This window comes from Lycorma delicatula, chromosome 9, assembly GCF_047948215.1.
Source record: "Lycorma delicatula isolate Av1 chromosome 9, ASM4794821v1, whole genome shotgun sequence".
NCBI lineage: Eukaryota > Metazoa > Arthropoda > Insecta > Hemiptera > Fulgoridae > Lycorma > Lycorma delicatula.
Window position 1 is genome coordinate 128,146,914 of NC_134463.1, and position 13,837 is coordinate 128,160,750.

The window sequence follows — 13,837 nt, forward strand, 5'->3', positions numbered from 1 at the left end:
GACCATCGTCATGAAAATAAAATAATATTATAAAGTTAAAGAATTAAAATATTAAGCAGTCATGACTGTTTGCTAGTTATCTATATCTGTCTGCTATACTGATAACTAGCAAGCAGTCATGACTGCTTAATGTTTTAATTCTTTAACTTTATTTTATAATATTATTTTATTCTCCTGATGAAGGTCTAAGGACTGAAAGTTCTTGAGTTTCACATTTAATTTGCAGGTAAGGTGGATTAGCAATTTTTTAATAATTAATTAAATATATCAGCAGTAACCAAGTTTGAGGAATTGATTAATAATTAAATATTAAGGAAAATAATTCCAATTCATACAGGGAGTGCTGTACCATATACATGTAACTTGAAAACAATAGTATATATATAAAATTAAAAAAATTATAGATAATTAATTTACAATGTAAGCTTCTAATTAGTAAGAAGGAATATTGAATGAACATTTTGAAGCATATAAAAAATATCAATATTTCAACCCCGAACCTTTCAGCTGAAAGACTGTTAATATGAGAGGTTAATGACTGTTAATGTCATGAGAGGTCAGCAGAATGATAAATCTCCATATGTACAAAATATAACACGTATAATTAATCTTATCAAAGTAAATAACACAATGTTAAAATCTTGGTTACATAAAAATTATTATTTTAATTACATTTACAATTATTAATTAAGGATTATTTTAAGTCTTTCTACTCATAACTGATTATTCAAAATTCATAATGAAGCTAAAAACTGGAATATATTTTCTGTAGATAGACAGTATTTGAAATTCATCTAGTAGTAACATTATTACCTTGCAGGTTGAAAGCCTATTGTGAGAATTAATTTTTATTCATTTTCAATCGATACTGGTAATTAAAGCTGATACCTTTAGCATTGCTGCTAGAAATAATATTTATATATTTGTGTATAAGTAGATTTTCTACACTAACAGACTAGAAAGTGGAAAGTTACGTTTTCAGTTGGTGGATCTTTTCTGTACCATCTCATTAACTTTTATATGAAATCAGGAGTGTATTTAAAAATTAAAATTAAATTATGAATTATTATTTATGACATCCAACACTTTATCTGATTTTTAAGAAGAGAGAAGGCAATGGAGTAACTGTTATCGACAAGCGACAGTTAGCCAACCTTGTTGGTCTTGGTTAGCTTACATTGTTCAGTTTCATCTTCATATTTTATTATTGCTAAAACCATGTTGTATTTAATAAGAAAATTGGATTTTTTAAGAGAAGAGAGTCAAATTTTTGTAATCATTATACCACATTTGTCATCGTAATAATGGATATAAAATGGCCTTTTTCTTAATCTATAAAAGATTACTGATGTTTTGTATGAAATCTTGTTATTGGACTAATGACAGAAATATAACTTGAAGTAAACTCTCTGTAATATGTTACGAAATAATACAGGATTACACGATTTTATCACAAACTAAATTTAACTGCAACTGGACTAGACAGATAACCAGTGTAAAGTATGTACTTATTCATAACAAAATTCATAAGTAACAGAAAGTCATTGTTTGTCGCTCAAATTTGACAAGCATTGCATGCGAGAGGATTTATGGTAAGTCAGGAAACTAAGGTTTCCTTCCTATATTCTGCTTCCTTTCACCTCCACTTCTTAGCTGAATGTTATTTGTAAACACATCGGTCTTAGCATAATAGATAGGCCTTAAGGTTTTCATATCAAAATTTAACAAATTTTTATGGGGTTAAACATACACTGATTAATCATAAAGAGGACTTTGCAAACCTTCCTCGTTCAAATAATGTGAACTATTGTGTAAGAATGTAACAAAAAGATACATGAAATTCTCTTCCCTAGATCAACAAATTTTCAAAATTTTATATTTTACATCTATTTTACACCAACAAAAATAAGTAAAACTGTATTATTTTAAAAAATCTAATTTTGGGTGGGAAAACAAAAAAGACAATTGAACTGAACTGTTTCAAATACTTCATTTTTAAACTACAACTTTCAGAACTGAATGGTTAATATTGTGAAATATCTAATACAATGAATTAAGTTAAGTTGTTAATTAACTTTAAAGGAAGAGGCAAAAAATAAAAATGTAGGAAAATGTGACAGTAAATGCTAGCAATGGTTTAAGAATTGATATTTTTAACTTTTGTAGTTTCAGACCTCAGATGCTCATCTTATATTAAAAGTCTGAAAAGAAGTTATGATAAAATATGATGGCAGTAAAAAAAAATATTAAGTTCTTTGATAGGAATCAAACTCAAGATTCATTTCCATACTGGCTAGCCATAAACAACTATCAAATTTACTTGATTGGTTATGGGTTGAGTACACCCCAGATTTCAACTGAAGATATAACTCACAAAAAATTCAATTAATACAATACGTAAATAAATAATTTTACATATTAGGTACTATTCTAAATTAAATTTCAAATTCTAATTGGATTTGAACCAGATTTAAATAAACAATTCTTGAATAAAAACCAATGATTTAACATCAGGGTATCATGAGTTCCTTCTTCTTTCTCAAAATGTTCCATTTTACGTTGTAGTAATGTTATTGCCCTTTTCTTCATTACGGCTCTTAAACTTTATCTATAACAAAATTGTAATTCTTTTAACAGAAAAAAACATTAAGAAAATACAGATTATTTATTTTTTTCATATAACTAAAACTGCTATATCATTATTTTATTTTTATAAAATAACAGTGTACGATTTAAAACTTAAAACTCTTGGTAAACATTACTTATTGTATATATTTAATCATTACTTATTGTATTACATTGTACAGTTTTATATTTTAAGCATACAGAAACTGAGTAAAAGTGCATAAATTCTTTCTTTTTTTTAAATTTTTTTTTACTTTGATTGAAACTATTTAAATTATATTAAAGAAAATTATCAAGAGAAATTATTACATACTTAATACATTTATCCCATATTTCAAATTTAGTATTTTTGAAGATTTTTTAATATTTTGGTAGATTTTAATCATTTTCACCTGATATGATATATATCATTATTATTATCCTACATATGTAATTGTATCATCCATAAAGATATAAGTAAATTAGCATATAACACATTAATAGATTTATATTTAGGGATCATATTTATATTAAGGAATTAATCGATGTGGCTGCAAAATTTAAAAAATTGTGGTAGAAATAGTAATCACAAATAAAAATAGAATTAAAGCCATTATGAAATTAACAGTTTACAAGAACAACCAATTTTATGATAATACCTTTTGCACTGGAGATTTCAGTTTTTAAACTCATGTACTTTTACCTAGTTATCTATCATAGAAACATGAAGTTTGATTTAAAATTAGTATAAAAAAATCCCAACTATTTCATGTTAAACATACCAAACTTAATTTACATATATATATATAAATAAAGATAATTTTTTAGCAGTAACAAAATCATTATAAATAATGTATATATTTTATTACACGATACAATAAAGAATTAAAAGTATTTGTATTGTCTTCCACAAAAAATATTGTTTTTTATAAGAAATTGCATTATTAATAAAATTACCATCAAATTATTTATATTATCAAGGAACATTATTTTTGCAGGAACATATTAATTAATTTTCTTTATCTACTAACAAAAGCTACCAGTAACAAAATACAGTATTTATTCACATATTTATTTGGCTATTATTATTTCATTAATCATGGCATGTAAAACAATACATATTACATATACATAATTTTCATTTTATTCACATTCATACAAAAAGACAAATATACATACGTACATACATACATAATATAATATAATGTAATTTAGAACATTTTATTTTCATGACTTTTGAATACAACAATAATCATAATAATAAAGTACGGATTAATATTATTGAGATGAATATATTGTGTAAAATAGCACTGTTATATACACGGAACGAAACTAAAATAAACTAAAAATTATATATCGCATTTAAGTACTACATTATACAAATATCTGATTAAAATTACATTAATAATGATGTAATAAACATTTCAGTCTGTTGTATTAATAATAATAATAAGGGGCCTGGTCAAGCGGTGCAGATGCAACATTTTTATATATTTTTCTTACAGTTAATTACTATTTAATTTTATTTAAATGGTTTTTTTTTAATTATTAGGGCATCATGAATTCCTTCTTTTTTCTCAGTGTTAATGCAGATGACAGGTGGATTTCTTTAAGGCGTAAGAAGTTTCATGTAGGATAAGGAAGAGCTAATGAAGTGCAAAACAGGAAATATTCATGATGCTAAACCCCGTTCATATATATATATATATATATATATATAGGGTATGTGTAAAGAGAAGACGATAAAATACAGGTCGCATGAAGTTTTTTAAGAAGCATGACAGGAAAGACTTGAAGGAACCAAGTAAGAAATGAATACCTACAATATAGATCATTCCAGTGAGAAATGAATAGGATAGGCTAAAACAATTCAGGCAATTATAATGAATGTAGAATAGAAGCGAAGCAAAAATTAGTCACAATTTTTATTTTATTTATTCTAGTGATTACATGCTAACCGCCTCCTACTTAGAATTACTAATTAAAGATAAATATTGTAGCGAATGAAAAATACAAACTTGACCAGGGAATTGAACCCAGAACCTTCCAGATAAAAGCCAGAAATTCTACCAGTCTGTCATGGAGGTTGATGGAAAAAAATAGAAGATGTAAAGGATGATCAATAAAAGATTATCTCGGTAAAGGAAGACCTGCAAAGTATAGCAGAGATGTAGAAAAAATTTGTGGAAAAATGTATGATCTGCAATCTGATTCAAAAAAAATTGAATGAAGGAAAAAAGAGGGTTATGATAATAATGATGTTGATGGGAGCATGATGGGTTTAGGTAGAATACTGAAAATAGTTGGGAAACAAGAACTAATTGGTTTGAAGTATGAAGTGAATACTGCAGGGAAAGATATCGGGTAATCTTTAAACAAAAAAAAAGAAAACTCTAAAGGGGAAGCCCGACAAGAACGGTATGATACGTGAAATAATTTCAAGATACCATGACAAAGAAATAAAAAAAAAGTCATTAATTGAAGAAAGTTATTGAAGAAAAGTGATCTTTGGTATGGTGCAGTCTATAGCCTGATCCAGAGAAGCCTAGAAAACAGGAACCAAATAAGGTCAATTAATGATAAAGATCACTTTTATTTTTAAACTTCATTTGGAAGCTGATATTTGCAGCGTCAATAAAACATGCAGTTGAAAGGTGATGCTAACCGATATCTAGGTTTATCGATGGTTTTGAAATATTTAAATAAAATCAAAATTTCTTCATATCGTAATACTTCATTAAATTTTTCACAGATAGAAAGTACAACCGTTATTTCTCATCTCTCAGCACTTGTTCTTAACAGGCTCCCTTAATCAATGTTAAAATTAAACAATATATTTTAATAATGTTTAATAAAAATAATCTTTGGCCAATATTCATTCACTTAATTTTATAATTACTATTATTATTAATTTTACCTATAAAAATAACTTTTTTTATGGTAACAAAATATCTTTTTAACTTAAAAAATAAAAAAAATCATTTTCATAAATTTTTATAAATTAACTCTAAAAGAGATATTGTATGATAATAATTCATAGTTTTGTCAATATGCTCAGAAATCAAGCATTTCTTTTTAGGTTACATAATCATTACAAAGTATTGTTTAAATACATAACTGTTTAACTGGATCAGTTTCTGATCCAATTGATTAGAAACTGTGAATGATAATGATTATAAATTATATTATCGACTGTAAAAATAACTAAATTGTTAAACAGCATAAAGCACTTGTATGGGAATACAAGTTTTTTTTCAACTTTTTATAATGACATAGTTATCTTCTGATCTATCTTATCTTTATTATTTTATTTCCTATTAGCACTTTCATAAAAAACACATTTTTTTACTGTGCATATGAAATTTTATTATTATGTTATTCAATATTTTCATCTGTATTAAAACAAAATATGCTTACTTTCAAAACTAGTTTTATTTCTCTTTATAGTTGAAAAAAAAAACAAAACAAAACTCTACATTAAGGAAAGGTAACAGAGCAATTTTTAGTATAAAAAACACTAATACAGATACTATTTAATAAACTTTGTAGTATAATCTATTTTCAAGCTTTATACTACTACCTAATCTGTAACTTCACGATGCATCCACCATGTGGCATGTGAATGTAAAATTTACACTATAATCTAGAGTGATGATGAAGATGTAAATGGATTCAAATTCTGCTCGATACGATTAGAATTATGATCAATCATATTTAAAATAAATTTAAGATGTACAATAATCAGAAGGATACCTTCTTAGATTAACTACTACTGCACGGTATAACCGTTTCCTTAAAATTGACTTGGTACTGTTCAGTATAGATCTCACAGATGAGGTGATCAAAGAAGTGTGACATATATTCATATAAAGTAAAAAAAAAAACAACTACATGCTCTAGCTTATTACTAAATAAATTCCCAAATATTATACGATTTTGAAAAATATGCTTGAAATTTAATCCATACAAATTACAAGCTCTGCAAGTCAGGGACAACAAAAATGCATGTCAGGGACAAAGGAGGCTCGTGAAATTTTTTTTACGGAATAGGTTAGTTATGATAATAGGTTAGTTATTTTTCGAGCGGTAAAGTAAATTGTAATATTATGACAGATAGTTATTTTTCGAGCGGTAAAGTAAATTGTAATATTATGACAGAGGGCGGAGACAATCCATGTGAAACAGTAAAACATGTATGATAAAAAATAAGATAAATGTTTGGTTTTTCATCCAGTTTCTTTTAAAGTGTGTGGTCATTTTTACCTCTATCGACACAACAAACTTTTTTGTGTAGGCTTACATTAAAGATAAATGTGTTTTTTTTTTTTGGCTTCTCTTGTAAATATAGATGAGGTGTAGGTTTGAATAACAGAGACGGTTTCAATCTCAGATGCAGACATAATTTTTTGAAACCAGAAAAAAATCACTTACAGATAAGACAACTGTTGTTTTTTTTTTATGAGGGTCCAAAATACAAAAGTAAAATTTGATGCTTACAAACCGAGACAAATTCTGAATATAAATGAAATAAAAATTATTAGTACGGCTTTAATCCAATTTTTCATCCGATACGGTACCATAATTTGGGGGAGTATATATTCAAATATCATTAGAATAAATTGTTTACTTAGGAAGAACAAATAGTAAAAATAGCTATCGATAAACCCAAATTATGCTCAAGTTTTCATATTTTTAAAACGCCTGCTATCGATGTTTGATATTGCAGATAAGACAATTATATATATTAAAAGCCTATTTCATTATATTAAAGAATATTTCTTGTAATTTGTAGTTTACTCTTTCAAAATGAAATCTGTAGGTTTAGAAAAAATGCAGTCTAACATTTGACATGGTATATCGTAGTAATGTAACATTTCTCCAAATTCAATTAGACTACATTAGTACCAGATTAATTAATATTATTCCTAACAAAATTTTAAGTACACAGTTAAAAAGAAGTAGTTATAAAAATATATAGTTGGATTGTGAATAATCTTTATTTTGAATATTATTTTTATCTTCAGGAGAAAATCTGAGAAAGGATATAATAAGTTAAAACATTTGTCTTTCTATTTTCATTACTATTGTAATGCTAATGTAATTTTTGATGTAATTTTGAAATTTTACATATTGAATTAAACTTTTCAATATTTTCATAATAGTATTATTTATTAGATTATAGAACAGTAAATATACTCGTGACCTTGTATTTTATTTTTGAAAATAAAAATATTTTTTATCGTATTTCCATATAGAATCTAATTATTTTTAATTTTTCATACTGAAGTTAAACTTTTAAAGTTTTATTAATTTTTATTTTTATTTATCACATTAATATAGTATTTAATTCTAATTAGGTTTAATTTTTTAACTTTATTGAACTAAATTTTGTAAATAATGAAAACAGTTAAATACCTCTTGGTATTTTATTTATAAACTAACAAAAAATTAAAGAGTTTCTAAATCTGACTGCAAGCATCGATTGTACTGTAGGAAAGATATAAAAATTGTTTTTATTAAAATATAATCTTTCAGTATAAAATCTAAATATTTCTTGGAAATAAAAAAAATTTAAGATTTTAATGTTCAAGAACGAAAAGAAAGAAAAATCATTTAGTAAATTTCAGTACTACTATCCGAGTTCTTCTTCTGATTTAATTTACTTCATGTCTTTTATATTATCTGTTTTTTTAAGTCGATAAAATCACAATCCTGGTTGTAAATGTTTTACTCTGTTATTGTTTATTTTAGGCAAATAAAGTACTATCTGCTATCTAATATTCTGTATACAATTTTCACTGTTGTACATAAAAAGCAGTACTAAAAAATTATGTTATTTATTTCCTTAATTATTAAATATTATATCATTTTTTAATAACTAATTTATAAATGACTTGTACATATTTAAATACCTAACGATATCACTGTCCTGGATTTTCTAAGATATGAAATTTCTTTGATAAGATGAAATTTTTAATATTAATTACTAATTAATGGAGCTCATTTATCCGCAACTGACTGACAGTGTTTCTGTAGGAGAAAAAAAATTGAACCGGACAAAGTTGTTATAATGAAGCTATTCTTAAGCGACGATTTAATTTAAAGAAATTTTTTCCTTCAGTAATGTTATAAATTTATATGCAGCGACAATAAAAATATCAGTTATTTTTTTAAAACCGTAAGACATTTTATATTATAAAGAAAAAACAGATTATAAAAATAATAAACTAAAAATATTTTAACGTAGCTTTTTTTATATAATAATAAAAGATTTATAAAATCAGTCTACAAATTTCAAATGAAAAACAAAATGGTTTTCCAGTAACAAAAAAGTAGAAAACAATAAAACAGTAAAAGTAAAAGTAGAATCGAAACGATGAAAATTTCAGAAGAATTGATCAAAAAAATTTAAGATGTAAATGTTTTAAAACAGAAGACATAAAAGCCAGAACACAAAAAATTGAAGAGGTTAACATCTTACAGGAAACATTTACAATAAAAAAATGCTTATCCAAAAATGCTAAATTATGACGATTAAAATTATGGTTTTACAGGAAGCACTATATAGTGCGGAAGGCTTATAGAAATTCTCATGAAAAAATCTAGTAAAAGTTAAAAAAAAGGAATTTTAAGAAAAATCAACAGCCCAAAACTCGAAGATAATGTTTATAAATTAAACAAATCAGAGGAAAATTACCCAAATTTTGAAAAAGTGACCTTACAGTCAATTTATATCATTATTTATAGAGAATGAATGAAATTAGATTAACAAAAAAATATTTAACTTTTTTGAAAAACGAAAAATAAAACATAACCGATTTAAAGAAATTGAGAAAAGATCTAAAATTATTAAATATTTCCAAAGAAATAATTTTTGACTATCTTTCACAAAACTAATGGATGAATCTAAATTTCTAGAGAGAAAACACAATGGATGTACAGAAGAAAGAAGAGAAAATTTAAGGGAAAGAATAAAAGAATCTTGAAAATGAAACAAGTCAGGAGTACATGTGCTGATCCTTAGGAGATCTGATGACAAAAAAAAAATGGCAAAATAAAAAATTTATATACATTTTCTTTTTAATTATATTTTTCTCTAAACTCCCTTATTCAAACATATTTGTCATCTCATAATAATATGGAAATATGGATATGGTACACGTACAATAAAAGATAAAAAAATCATTATATTAAAATTTTACAACTAGGAGAAATTAAGGTAAAAAAAAAATAATATTTGTTGCTAGTTAATTTTAATTTTAGTTAATGTCTCATGAATCCATACGCTTCAAGGAATGTTCATAACATACATAATCTACAAATAATTTTTTTACGTGCCAGAATATAATAAAAAATAATTTCAACTTTGTTTTCTGTATGTTAAGTATTTAAACACTTGACATATTGACAAGTAGAAGAGGGTATATTAAAGAAAAAAGAAACGGTCCTTGTAATCAGAAGATAACTATGTTACAAAGATCCAACTGTGGTCAATTTTAAGCTGTTTGAAATGAATATTTAATCTAGTTTATATATATATTCTAAAACATATAATACACAAATAATAAAGAAAAAACTAAATAAATAATTTAATTTTATAATAAAAAGATTTAATTAATTTTTTATTTATTTCAAAATTATTTTATTAAAAGTTGATGGCTACCATTGTATAGTAAGTAATAACAATCTTTAATAAATTATATACATAATCAAGAAGTTGCAGGTCTATTATAATTATTGGTAACTCACAAATAAATCTGTCTAATAATTGTACAAAATTACATATTATTTTATAGGCTTCACAGTTCAAATTCCATAAATAGTTGTGCACACAATTTATATACCTCCATGTAAATATGTATGTGTTAAATATAATATTTAATGCATATTATGTATAAAAATAAAGAGATTGTTACAATTTATTAAAATATCAAATAATAAAAACAAAACAAAAGCTTCATAATATTATGCTTAATATATTTTGAAGTTTCGATTAATTTAACCAAACCGTGGTGATATGGCTAATATTATTACGTAAGAAATTTTTAATTTTAAAAATAAAATTGAGAAAAAACAAACCGATTATAAACTACAAAAAATAAAAATATGCTTTAAAGATGAAAATGATACATTTATACAAGTGAATAAGACCAGTGGTAGCAGGAAAGTTCAGGATAAAGGTAAACAATATTCCTTTCAGCATAACAAAAATATTACATAGATTTATATGCTACGTCATCTAAATCTAAAATTCTATCTATTGTAACCACAACAGAAGTTATACGTAAGATATGCAGAACAACTCTATACGCTGCACTCGTCTACGAAAAATTTACTGATCTTGTTATTAAGATTTCATAACACTTTGCAAATAGAAATTTTTATCTGCTAATACATACAATATATTGTCATCAGTTTTTTAAAAAAATAATTTTTTTCAAAGAGAGAGGCAAAGACAATTTACCGAGACAGATTTACTATCTTACCCTCAATTTTTGTAATATTTTCCTGATAAATCGAAGATTAATTAAAAACAAAATTATAATATATTTTTTTAAAAAACCTTGTATGAATAAACATAAAAATAATTTTATACGTCTGAAACAGAAAAAGTGAAATTAATTGTAGGCGTCAGGCGGACTTTATCATCAAAATGCTGCGTGCTTAATACGACGTAAAGAATCGACAATGAAATGTAAACAAGCAGTATTCAAAAATACTATTTTCCTGTAGATTAGAGGCACAGCCGACTATAAGAAGAAAAGGAAATGGAATAAAGCCGCAGTAGGAAAGATATAAAGAATAAAAATACAAAATAAAAAAATAGACTGACGACATTGAGCATTGCACAAGAGAATTTATACATATAGGTTAAGATGGTTTGAGCGGTTAATAGAAAATGAAAAATTAAAGAATAGATGACGAAATCTTTAGTAAAAATGTAATAGGAAGAAGCATATAAAGGATAATCTGAAACAGAGAACTTTGATGGAAAGAATGGTGAAGCGACAGAGTAAGGAAGATTCACGATCTCCAGCCTGACCCGATAACAATCAGATAAAAAGGAACGATGATGGTCTGAAATAATCTTTTTTTTACAGTCGATTTATTTAAGGTGAGGCTACGGTCAGTAGAAAACCGGTTATTGTTATTGTTCTCTTCTTTCAAGATAAATTAATATGACAAATAAACAAGCGTATAAATCTAAACCGTACGTCAGTATTTTTACTATCAAGGGAGTACTACCTTAACCTTCGGAAAAAAGAACTCTGTATCGCTTAAGAGAAATATAATTAGCGATCAGAAACTGATTAATCAAAGAACGACAAAGACAGATATCTAAAAAAAATAGATATTAACAAATATGTTAATTTTAAATGAGATCTTTTACCACCACTGGCTAATGTTTATAGAAACGGACAATAATTATTACAAAAGACATCTCTAACACCATATAGTACAAAACTAAGTCGTTAGCATCATAATGCTCTATCTTCATAAAATGTAAAAAAATAAATTAAGCGCACTGTAATATTAAATCGCTCCGAGTCCTTTTTAAAAGCTTTTGAAAAAACACAATTTTAATTTTTTCCTTGTTAATTCACAGATATTCAACGACAACAAAACACAGCTAATTTCTTTCGATCGACTTTACTTAGTATTTGAACACTTTATTGTGACTAAAGATGCCTTAAAGAATTTCTTGCTAGCGAGCCGCTCACTCGAAAGAAAAATCATTAACAAAGACAAAAAAGTTTTTAATTTTTGTAATTGTAATAATTCTTCTGCAAGACAAAGAAAACTTATATTGTATTTTGACTGCTAAATTCTAAAAATATCTAAAATAACACTCGTTTAAACTGGCCGGTGTAATATAAAATAAATATATACATGTAAATTAAAACAATGAAAACATACAAGTAAGTCATTAATATCAACAGTCAAAATATTTATGTATCTAACCTTATAGCGTTATGATACGATTTGAAATCACAAAAAAACCAGTTCTGCTTTCTTGTTACTACAAATATAATAATCGATAAAAAAAAGTAAAATCAAAATCATGACACGATCATTCATTTAAATTTATTTTCAATTTGAATTTTATAATGATTTTAAATATTTTTTTATTAATAAGTTAATGTTATGAATAATCATCTTTGTTATTTTCATTATTGTTGTTCCCAATATTATCTATTCGTTGAATGCAGTCTCTTATTCCCTGAAGTATTATTTTAACACGACGATCTAAGGCGACTAAATGAGGTTCCCAGAGTATCGGTGCAACAGGATCCTTTGACATCGATTCCTTCATCGATTGTGATAATGGAGCTGGACCGTTGTGAAACCTGAAAAAAATAACAAAGAATATACGTAAATAAATATTTTATTCTGGTCGGTACATAATAACATGTTACATAAATTATAACAGATACAGGTAGATATCCTACTCCATAAATAAAAAAAAGGAACGGCTTTAACATTTGCCTGGATGGATTAAGAGAAACCGTGGCGCAACCTTGATTGCAGCAACATCACTGCAAAATACACAATTAATTATAAGGTAGAATATATACGCGATTAAAGTCAATATTAATTATTTAAAATATAAATGCTTGAAATAATGTTAAGATAAAGTACATAAGATTTTTCTAGTAAACCCACCGGCTTGTTTAGTGGTGAACGCATCTTTCCAAATCAGCTGATTTGCAAGTCGAGAGTCCTAGTAAAATCAGTTATTTTTACACGGATTTGAATACTAGATCGTGGATACCGGTGTTCTTTAGCGGTTGGGTTTCAATTAACCACACATCTCAGGAACGGTCGAACTGAGACTGTACAAGACTACACTTTATTTACACTCGTACATATCATACTCATTCATCCTCTGAAGTATCGTCTGAAAGGTTAGAAAAACCTTTCTAATCTTTTTTTCTAGTAGGGTTTTTTAAAACATTTTTTAGTTAATATTATTTAAAAATCTATTAACAGAAAAATATTATTTTTGTAAAAAAATATCTTTTAATTGTATTGTAAAATAAATTTTTGGAAATGGTTCAATTATTTACTGAAAATGACAAGAGAACCATAGTAAGGTGAAGTATTGTGTTAAGTCTAAGTATTCTGTTGAAGTACCTCATAAGCTGAACGAAGTGTTTAGTCGTACAAGTACAAAAACAGTTCTATCGTCTGGTTTGTCAGAGGATGAAATTTTGCTATTTTTTAAGAATAA

At 25.8% G+C, this 13,837-nt stretch overlaps 1 protein-coding gene across 2 annotated transcripts in view; it reads right to left on the reverse strand.

Moving 5' to 3' along the window:
* Positions 1 to 2,611: 2,611 nt before the first annotated feature.
* The window catches only part of LOC142330487 (extracellular serine/threonine protein CG31145), a 514,347-nt gene continuing 503,121 nt past the window's right edge, over positions 2,612 to 13,837 (reverse strand). For both annotated transcript variants that reach the window (XM_075375768.1, XM_075375767.1), the window contains one exon: positions 2,612 to 12,953. In XM_075375768.1, the coding sequence (XP_075231883.1) occupies positions 12,749 to 12,953 (205 nt within the window). In that variant the 3' untranslated portion in view covers positions 2,612 to 12,748. The remainder of the gene's footprint in view (positions 12,954 to 13,837) is intronic.